This window comes from Giraffa tippelskirchi, chromosome 11 (genome assembly GCF_054371585.1).
Source record: "Giraffa tippelskirchi isolate mGirTip1 chromosome 11, T2T-mGirTip1v1.2.pri, whole genome shotgun sequence".
Taxonomy (NCBI): domain Eukaryota; kingdom Metazoa; phylum Chordata; class Mammalia; order Artiodactyla; family Giraffidae; genus Giraffa; species Giraffa tippelskirchi.
In genome coordinates, this window is record NC_137285.1 from 31343899 (window position 1) to 31365015 (window position 21117).

A 21117-nucleotide genomic window follows, 5' to 3' on the forward strand; every position below is an offset into this window, starting at 1 on the left:
GTAAAATGGCATATATATCTCATTAAGCAGTATGATTAGAACAGCCCCTTTAGGAAGTAACTGAGAATATAAAAACCAGTTTTCTCCTGTCATTGTCATATCTTTGATCTTTCCTGACTATCCAGTTACCCTTCTGTCATGTCAGTCTCTCTTAATCTTTGCTGAATGCAGTACTTAGCACTGTTTGACTGTTTTCTTCATTAACCTTTTATTATTTGTCTCCATACACTATTTGTAAGATCCATGAGAGCAGGGAGTTTATCTCACTTGCTGCTATGTTAGAAAGCCAGGATCAGTGCCTGACATACTGGCATAAAGTAGGTTTTCAGTAAATGTGTTTGACTGAGTAAGTAAAGGAACTCTAATGTAGATTTTATCCAAATGACACATGACACTATGAGGTCAGGGTGTTATTAGAGCCTTATCTACTTCTCCTTAAAGAGTTTGGAATTTCACCATGGAAGATTTTTCATAAATAAATCACAAAAAAGTATCATCATATTTGTATTTGTATGAATTCAGATAATGTGAGCCATTGTACCAAACCAAACCAAACACAAGGGTTCAACCACAATGGAAGTTTATTCTCTGTTGCATAGAGTCTGAAGCAAGTACTCTGGATCACTTAGTGTGCAGTTACCTTCTAAGCAGGGGTCCAGGATCCAGGCCCCTCCACATGATGGCTCAGTAGTCCCACCTTCCCAAAAAGCTCTGGTGTCTTCTGACAGAGGTTCTCGTGATGCGAGGAAAAGGTCATGGCAGATCTGTAGAAACCATAAATAAGTAGGGTGTGGACACAGCATCCATTGCTTCTGTCTAGTCATCCTCCAGAAGTATGAACTCAGTTGTGAGTGGAAGAATACTTGTGGGGTAATGTCTTTAATTTTGAGTGAGGCTTTCTTGCCAATCCAGCTATTAGGCAGCTTAAGATCATCCATGGATCCCCTAGGAATCTTTTTGTTCCTTGACTTTAAACGCTCATTTCCCTAATTCCACATTCCCATGAGCATTTTTGCAGCTGGGTTAACTGCCCATACTCCCTCGGGAGCTCATCAGGGTTGTTGTCTAATTGGTCCTAGAACCTGTCTTCTGGTATCAGTGGTTCCACTTCATCTCTGGGGATCACTCCTTACAGAGCATTGATCCTACTTGGTCCTGGAAAACATGAGAACTCAAGTTTTAGTAACTGTTGATGAGTATTATCATATGGATAATCACAAATTTTGCTAGAAAATACTCCTATTAGGTTGGTTCTTGTAATAAAAATGAAGCTATGGTTATATTAGTGCAGTGTTTTTCTGGATGTTTTCTGTTTAAATAAGGGAGAAAGAAGATGGATGTCAAGATTGAATTAGAATTTGGCCCCAAATGACAAATTTCTAGAGTCAAAATACAAAGTGAAAAGTGTGTAGTTTTTGGAGCCTTGTACTTGGAAGCTTTTGACATGCCCCTTGAGCTATTTGAGCTTCTGTTTCTTAAACAATTAAGTGTAATATCTGGGCTTTTTATATACATTAGAACAAGCAGTCATCAGATATTCACCACATTGCTCACCATGTAATACATGCACCCCAAATAATAGTGGTGATTATTCCTAACATGAGGAGACTATGCATAAAGGAGTTGGATTTCTGTAGGTGAAATGCTACCCAGAAAGTGCTTTTTCAGTTACCTGCCTCAGTGCTGACAGTTGCCCTGTATTTTAGTGAAAGTTTCTTAGACTAAATGATCTAGAAAATTTTTTTTAAATCTCTCAGAGAAAGGTGTGCTTTTCAGAAAAGGGGTTATATGCTCTGTGTGTGTTTCAAGTGAGAATGGAGTGGCTGTAACTTGAAAACCATCCTGAAACTAGGTTTCTTAACAGACAACAGGATATACAGGTTAATCAACTACTTCAGTATTGCTCTGGAAGATTATATAGTTTATTGTAGGTCCCGCATAAACCTTTTCATTTTGAAAAAAAATGCAGCTGTCTTTCAGATGACAAACTTTCAGTGATTCTGATTTATTATAGAACTGTTCTCACTATGCCAGGTGTCTTGTTTAAGGTGATGAAATTAGTTGACTATCTTATAAGTGACTCTGCAGGTGAGTGTGTGTGTGCAGGCACACACTTTTTCTCTGATTGTCAGATGTTAGGGTTATTGTATATTAGGCAAGATTTTGTTCTGCCAGAGTTAACTACCAAGGAAGAAGTTGCTTTTGTCTCTTAAAAACAATCTCCGGGCTGTGGACCAGTACTTCCTGTCAGATCAGCAGTGGCATTAGATTAGAAATAAAGTGCACGATAAATGTAGTGTGCTTGAATCATCCCAAAACTGTACCCTGCTCCCCTATCTGTGAAAAAATTGTCTTCCATGAAACTGGTCCCTAGTGCCAAAAAAAAGTTGGGAACCGCTATCTTACATTATGAGGTTCTCTCTTAATTCATTTTACTTTTATTTTTTAAACAATGAAGTACTCTTCAATAAGGAACATAAGCAGTAATGACCTCAAACAGTGCCAGCTTGGAGTGATGTAAGGGTCTGCGGTGGAACTGGAACAGATGAGTTACAGAATTTTCCTGTTTCACACAGATTTAATACTGATTCTTGGGTATGTGATCTCAAAATTGCAAATACTGGATATTACCATAACATTTTAAAGATTAGCTTATAAATAGTGAATGATGTTGTAAAGAACCTGCAGGACAAATGAAAAACCAACCTCACTTATGTTTTAAGGTACATCACATACATATTCTAAAAAATAGTGAATCTCAAAACAGTTTAGAAGGAATGAAAACTATTGGATGGCTCAGAAAGTGGTGTTGTGATGTTGTTGGTATTGGAGATAAAGATGTAAAGTTTTCATTTGTTTCATGAAAGTAAGAATGAGCAATTGTTTCAGATTACTGTTTTTCTATTTGATTTTGAAAATTGCACAAGAAACGACATTCATAAATTGATATAAGCAGCCATTTGAGCATTTCATCAATATCCATGAGAGTTTTCAAGTCAACCAATAAATTAAAAAATGCATTAAATTTTAATGCTTAAGTGTATTCATTGCAGGGCCAGGCATCCAGGAATCTGTCTCTGCCATCTTTTCACTTTACAGTCTTGATGGAAATGACTTAACTTTTCTGGATCTTATTGTTCTTTTATCTAAAATAGTCATAGTAATACCTAGTTCATGAGATTCTTGTAAGAACATAGCCTGGCACACAGAAACTGGTGTATAGGTGATCTTACTGTTGGCTACTCCTGGAGAAAATGGGCCATAGCCTTACATTTTAGAATATATGGCACTTAGATCATACACCTTTTCCTCCTAATAAAGGAGTCCACTTTTCTGTTTTGAAGTGAAGTTCACACAGGTTTTCTGTTCGGTGCTTTCTATCAACATCCAATAGAAAAGGCTTCTTAAAGGTATTTGCTGGAAAATATCAATCATATGACTAGCAACCTTTTAATCAGTTTACTAGTTTTAATTATTTATTTTCCTCAACAGGGATCCTAGTTGTTCTATTTGTGTTCAGATTGTGCTTATTTCATGAATGTAGGAATTAAGTTTTAGATTGTAATACATACAACTTTAGCCAGTGAAGTTTATGATTCATGTGTTACCAACCCTTCAAAACATGAGGGTGGCTTTTCTGCCCTGGAGAGAGGGCTGGGTGACCACTGCAATTCAGGAGCTAATTCTCACATATAGAAGTATATGTTTGGACAGAAAAGTGAAATTTTAATGTATATTAACTTTAACTAATTATTAAGTCCTATCTGTGATACCTCACTCCAAAACATTGTTTTAATGTAGGGAGATTGCAAGGAACTTTTGGAATAAGGCATGACCACACTTGCGCCACTCCCTCCCCTCCTGCCAAGAGATGTTTGTTCAGAGTGTCCTCGCGTGGTGGTGTGCTGGGATGGCAAGAACCACGCACCTGGTGTCCTGGCCAAACACGCAACTGATGTGGAGCTTTTTACAGTCAAATGTAATGGGCTTATTCACACACAAGCACAAACTCTCCAAGGTGTTATCACTTTGAGAGAATTCTCAGCTATGACTATTTGAACTTTTATACAAAAGAGTAATTGGACTGTAAGCATTATCATGACAACGAGATTATTTACTTTGCAAAATTTAGTATGGTAGTCTAACAGTGAGCTCTTCCATATAGATATGTGATTTGTTTTAAATGTGGCATGTAAACTTTGAGGGAATATAATAAGTAAATTACTGTAACGGTGATGTTAGGTAGGACAATGTCAAAAATAAGCTTTGTCCCCCCCCCCCATTGAATTTGAAAACTATCTGATTTAAGATGGTAGAAAAATGGCAGAGGGAATAGAAAGGGAGAGGGGCAGCTGCGGGTGGAATCTGCTGCTGCTGTTTAGTCGCTCAGTCATGTCTGACTCTTTGCAGCCCTATGGACTGTAGCCCACTAGGCTCCTCTCTGTGGAATTCTCCAAGCAAGAATACTGGAGTGGGTAGCCGTTTCCTTCTCCAGGGAATCTTCCTGACCCAGGGATTGAACCCACATCTCTTATGTCTCCTGCATTGGCAGGTGGATTCTTTACCACTGTTGCCACCTGGGAAGCCCCTAGGTGGGGTCTACAGGTTATTTTATCTAGCCACTGGACTAATTGAATATATTCATTTTACAGAAGAAAGTAAGGTGCACATAGGTTCATTAACTCATAGTTGCTTGACTTAGGAAGTTGAACAGAAGATAACTCATTGTATAAAATGAGGCTTATGTCTTCTGAGCCTGACAGGAAGCTGGGAGAATATTAAGTTCTTACAAATTGCTAATCTTTTGGTAGGTTTCTCCACTAGGTAAAAGCAGATTTTTTTTAGAACTATTCCTGTAAAGCATAGTCATTCCAATGTTTTAAAATGCTTACCTGTATTTTAATGAGAAATATTATTAGATTTATTGCATTATTATCTCATGACCCTTTGGGGAAAGCTCTGTTTCTTGCCTTAATTTATGAACAAAAGAAATTGTGTACTGTGTAGGAGTCTTTCTCTTTGGTTTGTGGAATACTGGTGATGGATGACGTATTATTGAAGGATGAGTCCTGGGTCTAGAGCATGTCTTAATGGAATGTGAGAGGTAAAAGTGATTTCTGATGAATAATATTCAGCGTCCAAATGCTCACTTTTTCTGGTGTTCTTAAGTACTATGAATTATAGAAATAAAAGTTGACCATAGTATAAAGTGGTCTCAAAACTGAGCTGCCAAATATTCCTGCCTATTCAAGCTGTATGTAGAAACAGATCAGAGTGTGTCAGAACTCAGTGTTAGATCAGTTTTGGTAAAAGAAAAGCTGTATGTGAGTGTGTGTGTGTGTGAGTGTGTGTGTGTGTGTGTGTGTGTGTGTATACATACAAAGAAAATATAACTTGCTTTTTAAATTTTACTATTATTATCATCATTATTTTTGGCTGCACCGTGCAGTATGCTGTATCTTTGTTCCCCAACCAGGGATCGAACTCATGCTGCCTGCTCTGGAAGCATGGAGTCTTAACCACTAAACTGCCAGGGAAGTCCCTATATGACTTGTTTTGAAAGCACAACTTGATTCCTACTGCGGGTGAGGTACAGTGTCTGGAGCTGGGTGATGACTGGCCGCTACGGCCCTTTCTGGGAGCAGCTCAGTACCTGCTGGCATCTGGACTGGATTCCAGCCACAGGAATCTGGAGCTGGGGGTAACCCTGTGTCTCCCCGAGTCTGCATGGGGTAGTTTATGGCCGACTTACCACTCTGCTAGTTTCTGAGTGCCAGGCCCTCCTCTGTCTGCTTTATACCCGGTCATTCACTTAATCCTCACAACACAGGTTTTCCATAAATGAATGGAAAATATAGGAGACTATATTTTCACTAACACCTCAGGAAGAAAAATGGGAAATGTGTTCAGGGATATACCAGCTCCTCCCCACACAGCTTGGAAATGTGAGCATGAACAGCGCTCACAGAACTCCAGTGATGATCTGGGCAGACAATGCTCATTTGGGTAAATTCTTAAGGATACAGCTTACATGAAGCCCCCCTGGAGCTCAGTGGTAAAGAATCCACCTACAATGCAGGGGATGTGGCAAGAGCCGTGAGTTCGATGCTGGGTGGGGAAGATCCCCTGGAGAAGGAAATGGTAACCCACTCCAGTATTCTTGCTTGGGAAATCCCAGAGGAGCCTGGCGGGCTACCGTCCATGGGGTTGAAAAAGAGTTGGACACAACTGAGAGACTAAACAACAACAACAAGTTTGCAGTCACTGAGGATAGTACTCACCTTAGGTGGCGTCCTTACTCGAGATGAACTGCCATGGAGGATTGGATAGATTCTGACAATCACTCCAAACCTTTTGTGTTGTGTTGTAACTACTTTTTGAAATAAAGTGATTCTGGGATTAGTTGGGGACATTTTTAGTTAGGTAAGTTTCAGCTGATGGTGACAGTGTATTTTTTGTTTTGTTTTGAACTATTGGATTTCTCAGCAGCCCATAAAACTCTATCATGTTTCTGTTACATATCCAGGGATACACTGACTCATTCTTGTAGAGCTGGAAAACATGAACATAAGAATGTTTTTCTGGGAAAGAAGGAGGGGGAAGAAGGATAAAACCCTAGTCTCTACTATGTTAGCACAACTTTGGGTAGTTTTACCAATTCAGCAAAGTATTTATTCAGTGATGTCAGAGATTTCAGTTCTTACTCACTCATTTCATTTATGTTCAAAATGGAGTTCATTCAGTACCTTGTGATTTTATAAATGCCAATCATTCCAATAATAAATAAAAGACTATCAAACGCCTGTTCATATATGAGCCTGAAGTCTTCTATAACACTTCTTATTTAAAGCTAATTGTTAGAGCCTCCCTATTTCTCCAGAAAAAAGATAACAAACAAGTTATTAAATAATTGATACCTGGATTTTGCAAAACTGTGATTCATATTAAGTTTATGCTTACTTTATGCATTAAAGAATCTGATTTAAATACATATTACCATTCCTATTTCTTATGTAATTAATAGTGTTTATGGTTAAACTATGATTCAGTCATTTGCCTGACACTACAATTGTGATTCACAAGTGCCATTTTTTAGGAATAAAGATTACTTGATCCAGGAAAAATTTGAGTGGTAATGTATTAATATAATCAAATATTAAAAATATATATAAATAGATTCCTTTGAACTGTGTTCTTAATGAATTGTTATTGAATATATTGGTATTAAGATCAAAATGTGTAAAATGTATTAATTTCCCATTTACTTATTATTTAATTTTATTCAGGTAACTACTGTGTGTAGTCCCGGCTTCAAAAATTTTCTTATTTTTTGAACAGAATCTCTGTGATAAGTGGTGACTAGAGTCATAAGATAATTCACAACCTCATTTTAATCTGAAATTTGACTGAGTAGCATAGTGACAGTAATTTAAGTAGGCCCTGGATCAAACCTAGAAAAGCTAGGAAGAAGTGAATCTTTTATTTTTGACATGTTGTACTTTTTTTTTTTTTTTGGTATAATTTACTCTCCCAGGGTTCAGGTGTCACTCTTTTGCCCCAAGGTTGAAACGTGAGTGTCTATACCCATGTTTGCCGCCTGCCTCCCAGTTCCCATCTGGTTTGTTTCCCTCTGAGAGACCCGTTTTCCCTAGGCCTGGACCCGGGTGTCTAGTCTGTTGGTTGTGTGGCTGGGCCCCATGTGTGCATTTCAGACTCCTCCTTATGGGAACAGCCTCCACACTCCTCCCATTCCATAACCTTGACTGATATATCCTGTCAGTAACATTTAATCATGAGACTGTTATCCCTGTCTATGGAAAAACATTTAAAGCTTTCTCAAACATGACTTCCCTGGTAGCTTAGCTGGTAAAGAATCCACCTGCAAAGCGGGAGACCCTGGTTCAATTCCTGGGTTGGGAAGATCCACTGGATAAGGGATAGGCTACCCACTCCAGTATTCTTGGGCTTCCCTGCTGGGTCAGCAGGTAAAGAATCCACCTGCAATGTGGGAGACCTGGGTTGGGAAGATCCCCTGGAGAAGGGAACGGCTATCCATTCCAGTATTCTGGCTTGGAGAATTCCACGGACTATTCCATGGGGTCACAAAGAGTCAGACACAACTGAGCAACTCTTACTTTTTCAAACATGACATCTATTCCAATATAAAGAAATAGTTAATGCTGAAGTTTATATTCATTTCTATTCATTAATGAGTTTAACATCATTTCATTATCTGCAAAGAACAGAAGTGGTGGTGGGGAGAGGAAAAGCCATGTTTAAAAAACTGTGTTTGATTTATTTTTCTGTTGTACATGACACCTACTGCAGTGACTTTTGGGATAGCAGAAGTTACCTTTGGAATTGGGGGTGTCTTATTTACCTTCATATTTCCTGTCCCCAACAGAGTGTCTGACATAGCAGGTACTCAATAGTCTTTACGAAATAGAATTGAGTTAAGGATGGGAGTATTTCTTCTTTCCTCTTTACATGGTCTTTTTGGTTCTTAGCCTGACAAAGCCACGTAATTCTGCTCCTTGTGGCTGAAAGTGAGCGTAGATGAATAGATTGCGGAGTGTCTCTACTTTTAGCTTCCGAACTCAAGCCTCCTGGTGCTCTCCTCATGGTCCATTTAGTCAGGAGAGACAACCAGCTGGTGGACGCTGAAAAGAAGCATGTCCTGTGAGACTTGAATAAATAACTGTCTAGTGAGTAAAAGTTCATTAGATGGATACATCTTTATTTGACATATTCAAGTTAATTTTAAAAAAGTCACACTGTGTAGCACAGGTCAACCTGAGTTATCTCTGTAAAAGACAATCAATAGAAATCAATTTATTGTTCTGTAATTCCATTTATTGATTAATGCCTTTTAAAGTCACTGAGCCACTTAGTCATGTTTCTTCAGGTGCGTTTGTGGTGAGTGACTACATTAAACGAAGTGTAGCCAGGATGATGAAGGGGGTTTATCTTGCAGATATCCTGCACTGTGGATAAAATGTATAAATTCTCAATTTAGGAATTTTTGCATATCTATTCTTTGCTGGGAAACTGTTATTTTCCCAATTTTATCTTTCACATTTTCAATTATCAGGTAAAAAAACATTCATAGTGAAACATACATCATTTTTGCGATGATTTCACACATTTGTATAAACATCTCACTTCTCTGAGCTTGTACAGCATATGTCTTTTTATCTGTTTATTTGGCATCTGTTTATATGCCCCTTAATAAATTTATGTTTAAATTTCTTTGTATATTTTGTCTTCCATGATGTTAAAAAATACAATTTCTATGCAGACTATTAAATGTTTTCTTTCTGAAGAGATACAATTTTATTTTTTTTAATGTTAAACTTTTTATACAATTTAAAGGTTACTTTTCATTTATGAAAGTGAAAAGTGAAAGTAAAGTCGCTCAGTCGTGTCCAACTCTTTGCGACCCCATGGACTGTATAGCCTACCAGGCTCCTCCGTCCGTGGGATTTTCCAGGCAAGAATACTGGAGTGGGTTGCCATTTCCTTCTCCAGGAGATCTTCCCCACCCAGGGATCGAACCCAGGTCTCCCACATTGTAGTCAGACACTTTACCATCTGAGCCACCAGGGAAGTCTCAGTTATAGTTATTACAAAATATAGGCTATATTCCCCATGTTGTACAATACATCCTTGAGCCTGTCTTATATCCAGTAGTTTGTACCTCCCTCTCTTGCATTCCTCTGATTCCCTGCTCCCCCCAGCCCACCACTGGTAACTACTGGTTTCTCCTCTATATCTGTGAGTCTGCTTCTTATTTTGTTATATTCACTAGTTAGTTGTGCTTTTTAGATTCCACATGTAGCTGATACTATACCACTTTTGTCCTCCTCTGTCTGACTTATTTCACTTAGCATAACGCCATCCAAGTCCATCCATGTATTATGTACTATTATATATCATAATTGCTTATTAAGTCAGGTCTGAATGGTGGTGGGTATAGATACACTGTACCTCTTTGTTTGGAACCCCAGGTATGAACCTCATTGATCCTTGCCATGAACCTGCATCACCTCCCCTATGAAGAAATAGCATCTTGATTTTGGAAGGAGAGAAGGGCAGAGGGTCCCAAAAGAAAAGGGAGTGTTGCCAAGGCAAACTCTTACTTGAGTTTTATTTTAGCAGTTAGTCTATTGTTCAACAGCCAAATAGAATCAATATGCCAGCAGGAAAGAGAGATGTTATCAGTGTGCATGGTGTCAGTTAACATATATTTTGAAATATCAGGTTTATTATTGGTCAATAGTTTATGTGATATTATAGATAAACAGCACCCTTTTTGAATTAAAAAGAATTAATAATAACTTATAGGAGTCTAAGATTTTGCAGGGAGCATTTTCTTAGCATCTCATTCACTGACTAGCACATAGTAAGAGCAAAGGGGTTCAGTAAATATTTGTTGAATGGGTAAATGTGTGAATGTTTCCTTTTTCAATGCATTTTCTCTGCTATATGGGGAGTGATAGAAACATTTGAGGAATGCTTAGTAAATCTGTTCAGTACATGAAGTTTGTATTTGAAGTTTAATCATGAACAAGTAGAATCTTGATTTTTATGTGTTTGTGTAGAGATAGATAAATGTTGTCCATAACCGTCTCGATTCTGCATTCTCTGAGTTGATTCTGCGTTCTCTGAGACCATTCTTTTCTGTTTTCTCCATAGTGCCTGCATAGTTACTTGTGTAACCATATACTTCCTCAGTTCTAAGATCCTCATCTTTTTAACCTTTAAATGTCATTGGGGCATACATGAACCTCAAATCTGTTTTCTTATTTAGGCTGTCTCTTGCCACAAAGTTGCATTTGTGCTGGCTGACAAATAGTAGTAGACTAATTTGCTCATTGATGTATAATTTGAAAATTGTAGCCCATTGGATTCAGTACTTACGAAGTTAATCTTAAGCACTAAACCCACCTATTTAAGCATTGAATTGAGTATGATTTAAGGCTCATTGAATGCCCTTAAACTTAATTTTGTGATTTTTGGTAAATAAGACAGTGTTTAGTAATTGTGAACTTAAAAAATGAAGGGACTTCATAGTACTTTTGGCTAAATGGTGTGAAATAGAGTATAATACGATTTTTAAATGTCTTCTTAGAGTTCTTGATTCCAGTTGTAACTTGGTGTCTCCTGCTCCTTCCCCAGCTTCCTGCAGATTTCACAAAGCTACACCTCACTGACAGTCTCCACCCACAGGTGACCCACGTCTCCTCCAGCCACTCAGGATGTAGCATCACTAGTGATTCTGGAAGCAGCAGTCTTTCTGATATCTACCAGGTAGGAAGGTATTTCCTTATCATTCGCTTCATTTTCATGTATTCTAAGGAGTTCTGTGAGTCTTCATTGATAGAATCTATAAGGTAAATCTATGTGTTTATATTATATGTGCACAAGTGGGCATAAATGTTAATGTTTATGCTTCACATGGACATTCAGTTTGTTGTACGTTTGTTTTAGAAAGTCAGATTACAGTCTGATTGTATTTGCCTCTGTTAGGACCTGTTACCAGAATTTTAAAGAGTGGTTGCAATGGAAATGTTTCCCTTGACTAAAATATTAGTAAATATTTTACTAATTTGACTATAGACGTACTAGGTTTATGCCTCTTTCTTGACTAAAATTGTAGGGGGAAACATCATTATTATGCTTCCATACTAAGTTTTTCTTAATAAAGTCTTGGGTGTGGCAAAAGGAAGAGATTATTAAGATTGGATCACTGAATTATTTTTCTTGTATTATTTTTATTAACTATAGATTTGGTTATTTGTTTAAAATGATTTCTTATGACACTGATGGATAGAAAAGAACTAGAACTATGGAATTTCAAAAATGTTTTCAAAGCAAAACAATTTTAATTTTTAAGAAAGAGCTCATTTGCTTAGAAAATGAAAATTTAGGAAAAGTGACTAAAATAGGCAAAAAAGGTCCTTTTTTTGGTATTCTCTCAGTACATACAGCTAGTGTGGATGGTTTCAGACAAAAGAACATAATACTTAGCTTACAAAGTATAATTTCTGTCTCCTTAGGAACTGTGATATGAGACGGCCATAAAAGAACCTTTCTTGAGAAACATCATAGTTGATGTATTCAGATGGTAGTCAGTTTCTATTTAAAAAACAAAAAACTTACTATAAGTAACCAAGCAGAATACTGTCAGGGCAAAACATTTCTTTTTAAGTCTTAAGTTGAGTAGATCTTAGAAAATTAATTTTCTTTTCAGGAGACACTAGGTACCTACTTTTCTATAATTCAGAGGTGTTGTGGAGAGCTCACAGACTAATAAGTGAAAGCCACAAATGCAGTTATTTGCAGATTCTTGGCTGATTATGAACTTTTTTTTTTAATTTTGCAATAAGAAATGGAGTTATCTGACTCTTTAAGTTTTCATACTTCTACTTTGATGCATTATGTGTTACCTTGTAATTAAATTTTTCAGAAGTAATCTCATTTGCATTCCCCACTCCCCCACATAATACCTATTTTTAGAAGTTGATTTTTTTTTTTATAAATGTTTACTCAAGAGTATCCCTTACAACAGAACAATGAACAGTGTAAGTAAAAGTCTTGCTTTGGCTTGTGTTAATTAAAACATCATGATAGAGCCTTTGCCTTCTACACTTTGAGATGATCGTACACTTTGAAGATCTGTAGTAAGAACACAGGTTAAGATCATAGAAGTTCCTCCTGTTTTCTTCAGGTATAGTATCAGCCTGAACAGAGAGCACCTAGAAGGTCAATTTATAGTAAGAAGGAAGTGAGTTGTCTATATACTTTATGGAGGCATGTTCTGAGGGGAACTTCAGCTTTATGTGTTATTACCTTGGGTGGGTTGGGAAAAGGTGTGAAGAGATTCTTGATGGTACTTCTGCTGCCTCCTCCAGCCCCCAATCAGGATGTCTAAAGATCCAGACCACAGTGAGAACTCCACCTTGCTCTGAGGGGGTTGGTGTTTACAGCTTGCAGTTGGACTTTATTTTGGGATGCAGTTGGAAAAGAAGACTCCTGTGTATTTGGATTCATTTTCGTTGAGTTTCAAGGCCATTCATTTCAAACTTGACGACAGGCCTGTATCCTGTTAAGTTTATATCCTGCATAAGGAAAAATCCATGGATGTATCCAAGGATTTGGTCACTGATGATATAAGACTAACGTTAACTAAAGATCCCCAGGAGACCTTTTCTGTTGTCTTTAAATCAGAAATTCTTAAGGTGAGAAGAAACCTGGCAGATGCACCTGGTTCAGTGACCAGTCTTGTGTTTGAATCTCCTACTCCTTTCCTGTCAATAAAGCATCCAGTTGATTCTTGAATAGTTCCAGTGATGGACAACCAGATCCATGGCAACCCCTTTCAACTTTGTACAGTTCTGACTTGGGAGAAAGCTGTCATGTTGGAGTGGTCTAAATGCTCATGAGGTGGATACAAAGAGGTTGGAATGAAATGCTGTGTGCAGGAGAGAAAAGGGTAGAATAATTTTTCCGAGAGGGTTGGAGGGGAGGAATTCAAGAGCAAGGTGGAGTCACTAGGTTTAAGAAAAGAAATGTCCTCTGTTTTAACAGAGGCTTATGAAGGTGGGTTTGGAGTGGAGGACTTGTGTCTGCTCTACCTGAATTCCCTTGTTCAGAGTGAGAGGGTTGGCAGATAGAGAGTTTCATGGAGAGACACATTTTGAAGTAATCGTTTCAGAGAGCAGGGGAGCAAATTGACCAGAGCACTGGAAGCTCAATTGAGTTGGTGAACTCAAATACAGAGTGATTTCCCTCTGCCCTGATAAGTAATTTTCTCCACAGCAAGCAAGAAGAAAGCAAAGATTTGGCTTCCCCTGGGATTGGCGCCTTATTAAATAAGTGTAGCAGAAAGACGAACGGGGCCGCACGTCCAGCTGTTTCTACTGCAAGGCTTTGTTTTTGCAGTCCTTCTGTCCAGGATGTTTTCTCCTAGCTTGATCCTTTTCAGCCTTCATTTTTAAGGACCGTCTTCTTAGAGAATTCTTTCCTTATTACCCTCTGAAAAGTAGATCCTACATTTTGATTCCTTTCCTGGCTGGTCTTTTTTTTTTTTTTTTTAAGCTTTAATGGAAACAGTTATTACTTTCTAATTTGTTATGTCTGCCCCACCCCCCACCCCCCCCAGAAGGCAGGAACTTCTCTATCTTGTCTCCATCTTCTCTCTAGAACCTGGAATTGCACCAGGAAACTATAGGCATTCAGGAATGATGTGTTGGATGAATGGGATTGTAGTATTAAACTAGGGAATAGAAGCTGGAGTATGAGAGCATGAAGGAGGTAAGAGTCTGGAAGACTGAGGATCATATGTGTTTGGACAGATAGCTACCTCGGAAGGGAATGAAAGCAAGTGGAAAAGTAGGAAGTTATGGGTGATAGAAAGAAGAATGCCAAAGTTGGTAACACGAGACAGTACAGTTTCCAACCATGATAAGGTCCTGGTTAAATGGTGTGATTATCAGAACAATGACTTAAGTGGATTGAAAATAAGTGTATGAAAATAGATCAAAGGAACAGAGAGTTCAAGCAAAATGAGATTCATGTGTAAGGATGTATTATGTAATGGAAGAAATCTCACAAATAATGAAGTGATGGATTATTCAAAAATGGTCTTGGGGGGACCCACATTATAACCTTACTTTATATCATGATTAAGATTAAATTCCAGATAAACTAAAAAATTAGCAAATTCTTAATGGTATAGTGAATGATCAAAAATTTTAATAATTAAAAGGTCAATTGAGACAAAGATATAAAGTCAGGCTATTAACTCACTTATGCAAATTAATAAGAAAAATACTATATAACAGTATTCAAAGGCAAGAGTGGTAATTTGCACAAGAACATGCAAATGTCCATACCTTAAATAAATATTTAAGACGTAAGTAATTGAGTATATAAAGATTTAAATATGAAGCTATTTTTCCTATCAAATTAGCTCAGACTTTCTTACTTATAATAAATATTTATAGGCATTTTACACTTGTTAAGATTGTAGGTCTTGAAAAGAAAATAATTTCCATTAAGAGATTTAAAGAATTGCTCTTTTAGGTATGTCCTATTAAAAAAGCATTCCTAGTATAAAATTAGGAACAGCATAAATTAGGATGAACAAACTGGACTTAATGCAAATATTATACTTATTTCCAAATACATTTTCATATTTTCTGCATATATATGGATTTGTCTGCAGTGCCTACTTACTTTGTTATCTCAGTTAAATTAGCATCAATATAACTTTCTAGCCTAACTTTATATCAGGATCTGACTTTGGGTTAAATATGTATGTTTGAAATTCTCACAAAATTTATTTCCATCAAAATTACTTATTAAGCAGCCCTCTTAAACGTAAAGATATGTGTGGATGCTGAATATTTAATAAGGAAAAACTTTTTTTGTAAATGATTTTTAAGTACTTAATGATAACGGTATAGTAGTTATATTGTTTTGGTTCTAAATTAACACTTCACTAGATCTTCATGACATTTAATATTTCCTCAGTTTTTTCATTTACTTGATATCCTTAAAAATGCAAAAAAAAAAACCTAGTTTTAAGATCTGTATTCATAATAACAAGTATATGTTTGATTTAAAAAATCAGAGTTTTCAACATTGATCTGAGAATATTACTGTTTTTTGAGACTGCTGCTGCTGCTGCTAAGTCGCTTCAGTTGTGTCCAACTCTGTGTGACCCCATAGACAGCAGCCCACCAGGCTCCGCCGTCCCTGGGATTCTCCAGGCAAGAACACTGGAGTGGGTTGCCATTTCCTTCTCCAGTGCATGAAAGGGAAAGGTGAAAGTGAAGTCAGTCTGTCGTGTCCGACTCTTAGCGACCCCATGGACTGTAGCCTACCAGGCTCCTCCATCCATGGAATTTTCCAGGCAAGAGTACTGGAGTGGGGTGCCATTGCCTTCTCTCTGTTACTACTTAACTGTAGTGAAAGTTGCTCAGTTGTTTCTGACTCTTTGCGACCCCATGGACTATACAGTCCATGGAATTCTCCTGGCCAGAATACTGGAGTGGGTAGCCTTTCCCTTCTCCAGGGGATCTTCCCAACCCAGGGATTGAACCCGAGTCTCCCACATTGCAAGCGGATTCTTTCCCAGCTGAGCCACAAGGGAAGCCCCTGTAATGTGCACCTAAATCTGTGCTTTACATATGGAAGATAAATTAATTTAGGACAGGGTGTATTTGACTAGGTGACTTTATTCTTCCTCCTTAGACCGATATAATCAGATACCTTTTATTTCTTTTTATTGAAGTATGCGTGTGTGCTAATCACTTCAGTCGTGTCCAACTCTTTGCAACCCATAAACTGTAGCCTTCCAGACTCCTCTGTCCTTGGGGTTCTCCAGGCAAGAATACTGGAGTGTGTTGCCATGCGCTCCTCCAGGGAATCTTCCTGACTCAGATTGATCCCACATCTCTTATACCTCCTGCATTGGCAGGAAGGTTCTTTATCACTAGTGCCACCTGGGAAATCTGTTACAAGTGTATAGCAAAGCAGTTCACCTGTATTTGTGTAATCGTTTTCAGATCTTTTCCATTGTAGGTTACTACAAAATACTGAATATAGTTCTCTGTGCTATACAGTAGGTCTTGGCTGTTTATCTACCTTATGTATAGTAGTGTGTATATGTTAATCTCAAATTACCGAGATACCTTTTAAATATAAAGTGTGTGCATATCTTTATTTAGAATGAAAAGTTTTAAAGACTAGCATAAATATCAGTAGTATTGTAGTTTGGAGGAAGATAGAAAATAGCAGGTGTTTTGTTTATGTTTACATACAAATAAATATTTGTATGTAAAAATCTTTTAAACATTTTATGTTTTATGACCAAGCAAAGCAGAACACATTTTATTGCTTTATTATATTTTAACTGTTTTCTTTATGAAGACAGTCTATTTAAAAAACTGGGCAAAGTATTAAAGTACAAAGTATTTAGTAGTTTGTGTTGGTTGAACCTGATTTTGATTACTGGCACAAATACTAGGTTTTGTTTTGAACAGTTTATTTAGTTTCCCTTCATGTTTTCTCATCTGAAAAATAGTGGTAATAATCCTGATTTGCTGAATTGTTATGAGGATTAATTATTATGTACTAAAGCATCAGATGTAGTGCTGTATACATGGTAGTCATTCAGTATAGGATCACTGGTTTTATAATTACTGTGTGAGTCATTTAGCCAGAACTTAAGGGGTGCCATTAGCCTGAGAGAGATTTTTACAATATGTAAGCGGCTGGAATATTTAACAAAGTTTTTTTCTTTTTGGACAAATTCTGCCAGTGTAAATTTTATTCAAAGCTCATTGCTAGGGTGGGGCCAGGTAAAGGGATGCAGGCACAGAGGTGGAAACTTGTCCCCTTGAGGTAGGGCCTTTTGATGTGGCCTATAACTGGCTCTCTTTTCTGTTGTTTGATCTAAGGACAGTCCTATGAATGACAAGATACAACTCCAGCTTACTGATTACAAAACTGGGTCTGTAGAGGTTCAGGGACTGTGTTACAGTCACATGATGAATACTGGAGCCGAGATTTGAACTGATGACCTCTGGTTTGTCTGCTCATTCAGCCGAAATAAATCCAGTGACTCCTCAATTCTGGGCTCTCAAGTTTAGCCCTCTCATCCTGTTGACCAGTCAGCATTCGCTAAACCTATAACTCAGCTCAGTCTCCAAGTGACTCATTGTTCGTGAAGTTAATGCTGCTGCTAAGTCGCTTCAGTCATGCCCGACTCTGTGCGACCCCATAGATGGAAGCCCACCAGGCTCCCCTGTCCCTGGGATTCTCTAGGCAAGAACACTGGAGTGGGTTGCCATTTCCTTCCCCAATGCATGAAAGTGAAACGTGAAAGTGAATTCGCTCAGTCGTGTCTGACTCTCAGCGACCCCATTGACTGTAGCCTACCAGGCTCCTCCGTCCATGGGATTTTCCAGGCAAGAGTACTGGAGTGGGGTGCCATTGCCTTCTCGTGAAGTTAATAGATTTCTAGAAATCTGTTCGAGTTCTATTTAAGATGTATTGCTAAAAGAAATTTTGTAGTATTTTAATATAAGAGGGATATATATTTTATTTTGAAAAGGATATTTATTTTAAATAAAAATAATCTTCTAAGTTGCTGGTTTCATGAATGTTATTTTATGAATAGTTTCTTAAAGAATGGAATACACATAACAGGACTAGAAAACAACTAATAATTGTTTACACAGATGGAGTGGGGGTTCAGTTTTGCAGAGATTAATCCAACTCACATTGGAAAATCTGTTCTATTTAAGACTTAAATAGAATTCATTTAAATGATAGTAATGACTTCTTTGGGATGGTATAAAATATACCTTTCATCCCCTACCATATGTTCAATGTTCAAAAATCTAAAAAGCCTTCAGTTGTATAATTATATTACTTAAAAATATTTTGTTCTTATTTCTATCTTCAGTACTACCTCTTCACTCCAGGCCGATATTAAAGAATGTGGGTATAGAGGACTGTATATTTGAAAATATGAGATGATGACTAATAATCACCAATGTTAAGATGAAGCTAAGATGAAATGTGATCATAGCAAGCATTAGCAAATTGTCACATTTCTAGGCTTTAGAAATAAGGTGATGATAACAACAATATTGGCCTAGTTTCTCTGCTCACAGCCTTGGCATGCCATATCACACTCGGTTCTGCTTCAGTTTCATTCTAGAATCTAGAGACAATTTAAGTCAGAAATATGAGCAGATACAAATTACTATACATAAAATAGATAAACAACAAGGTCCTACTGTGCAGCACTAGGAACTGTATTTCAATATCCTGTCATAAACCATCATTGGAAAGAATATGAGAAAGAATATGTATATGTGTACATGTGTATATGTATACATATATATGAATAAATTATATATGACATATATAAATGATTTATATATGTTATATGTATTATATATTGTTAAATATGTAACATAAATATAACTGAATCCCTTTGCTGTACACCTGAAACTAACTCAACATTGTAAGTCAACTAGAATTCCATTTTTTAAAAAATCATAAATTAGAGATGTACTGCTGAGCACTCCACAATTAATTCTCTGGCCCTGGTGGCAAGGCCTTCTCGCTCTTCCACCTGGAGGAGCATCTCTGTTCACGTGCTCCAACACAAGCAGCAGTATTCACTGCTCTTTCAGAGGCCACTGCTGAAAGAGCTTTTGTAGGGGTTGGGTTTTCCATTTCCATTTATTCTGTCTTCATTAGGTATTCTGTCTTCAATTATTTTCCCCTTATGTTTTTCTTATAATGTATGTATTTTAGTTCAGGAAATTGTACCTAAAGATTGAAATTCTTTTTGTTAAAGTTTGGAAAATATTAACACATGTTTGTGTTGCTTCAAAATATAGAATTAAATAGTATGTTCTATAATATAAACTAAGACTTTAGAAAGGTGAAACTTTGTTGATAAGAAGATAATACAATTTATTCTTTAAATGTTGACTTAAGCTAAATGATAGAAAAATATATATATAAATCCTTCTATAAGCTGCATTCATGTATTGAGTATCTCTTATAAAGAAACAGATTAGGTTGTAGTTGTGACTCGGGAGCCAGAGTTCTTGATTCTGTTCTTGATTCCACAGTTACCAGCAACACAGTCTTGAAAAAATAATTTCTCTTTACCTGAATGTTTGGAGAATAATAAATGTCAATGATGGCACTTACTTCATAGGATTGTTTGAAGGATTAAATGAGTTAATACATGTGAAGCACATGGAGCAGTTCCTGGCATATTGTCAGTATTTGGTGTTGGCTTTTTATTTATTGGGTTCAACATTTTTTATATTTTATTTTGTTTATATATTTTAATTTGTATTTGCTTATTCTTAAAAATAAGATGTCTCATTGTCTTTGAAAATCATATGGGCTATGAGTTATCTGAAGCTGGTAGACTTTATGTTTTCTACCAAGTTAATAGTTTTATAATAAAGTGTTTCTAAGAGTTTATTATTTTTTCTGGAAAGCCATGTTTATGATGCTCAAGATTGATAGAGTTAATATTTAACTGTACTCATTCTTACTATTCTTAAGCAATTAGTGAAATCTGGGTACATAATGTCAAATAAGGCCAGTATGACACATATGTACTACTGTTGAGATGATCATCACAAAAATGTATAGAACAACCTTCAAAGAATGATGGTTGTAGGCTTGAATAGCCCAACAGAAGAGACTGTTTTGAAACTTGTGAGTCTTGATTCAGGCTAAATATTTGTTTTTAATCACAGAACCATGTTAGGCCTGATAGGAGTCTCTCTCTAGAATTAAAAAAGATAGTTCTAAAAATTTTTAAAGATTGGATCATTGCATTTTTTTTAACACTTTTTTCAGCTGCAGAGAGTAGCTACCAATTAGCAGCTATGACTAAAGATATCAGTATACTTAGACGTTCGTCCTTCTTTTCATTCCTTTTATACCTGGCTCCTTAAGACATTCCTGAGCAAATAATTTTACTTTTGCTTCATTCTTTCTTGATCTTGATTACTTGAAATTTGGTTGGTGCTGCAATCAGCAGTGTTGAGGGATGGGAAGAAAGACTGTGTCACCTATAGACATGTAGGGTCTTTCACACCTTTGGTGTTTTATAGTTGGAGAGTGGACACTGGAGTAATCAGCTAATTATTAATCTTTTATTTGCATATTTATCAAATTACCTTTGCTTTGGGATTCACTTTTTCATAAAGACTGTCTTAATAAGAGAGAAGTGGTTCAGTCTTCTTGGCATTAATAAACCTACACCTTTTCTTTGGGGAAAGGAATTGTTCAGAATTGTCACCCTTACACTCTTAGTTTAAGCCATCCTCTTTGAAAAACAGAGTGAAAACTGGTACTGTCTTTTTCTTATTCTACTGTGTTTCAAATGCCAGGTGACAGCTCAGGTAAGAAATAAAAATTATTGTGATAAAACCATTAATTCTAACTAAAAATTCCATGAGATAAAAATCACTCGTATTTTGTTGATGTCATGATTTTACATAGTGCCTAGTACATGAATATTTGTTAATGTTGAATACATGTAACTTAATTATGGAAAGA

The 21117-nt window shown here is 36.8% G+C and overlaps 1 protein-coding gene across 17 annotated transcripts in view; it reads left to right on the forward strand.

The window, feature by feature from the left end:
• Window positions 1–21117, forward strand: part of RAPGEF2 (Rap guanine nucleotide exchange factor 2) — a 262263-nt gene that overhangs the window by 196175 nt on the left and 44971 nt on the right. For 16 of the 17 annotated variants that reach the window (XM_081543686.1, XM_081543684.1, XM_081543687.1 and 13 more), the window contains one exon: window positions 11179–11310. In XM_081543686.1, the coding sequence (XP_081399812.1) occupies window positions 11179–11310 (132 nt within the window). Of the gene's footprint in view, window positions 1–11178; window positions 11311–21117 lie in introns of those variants that run through there. The other variant, XM_081543702.1, reaches the window with a different exon arrangement.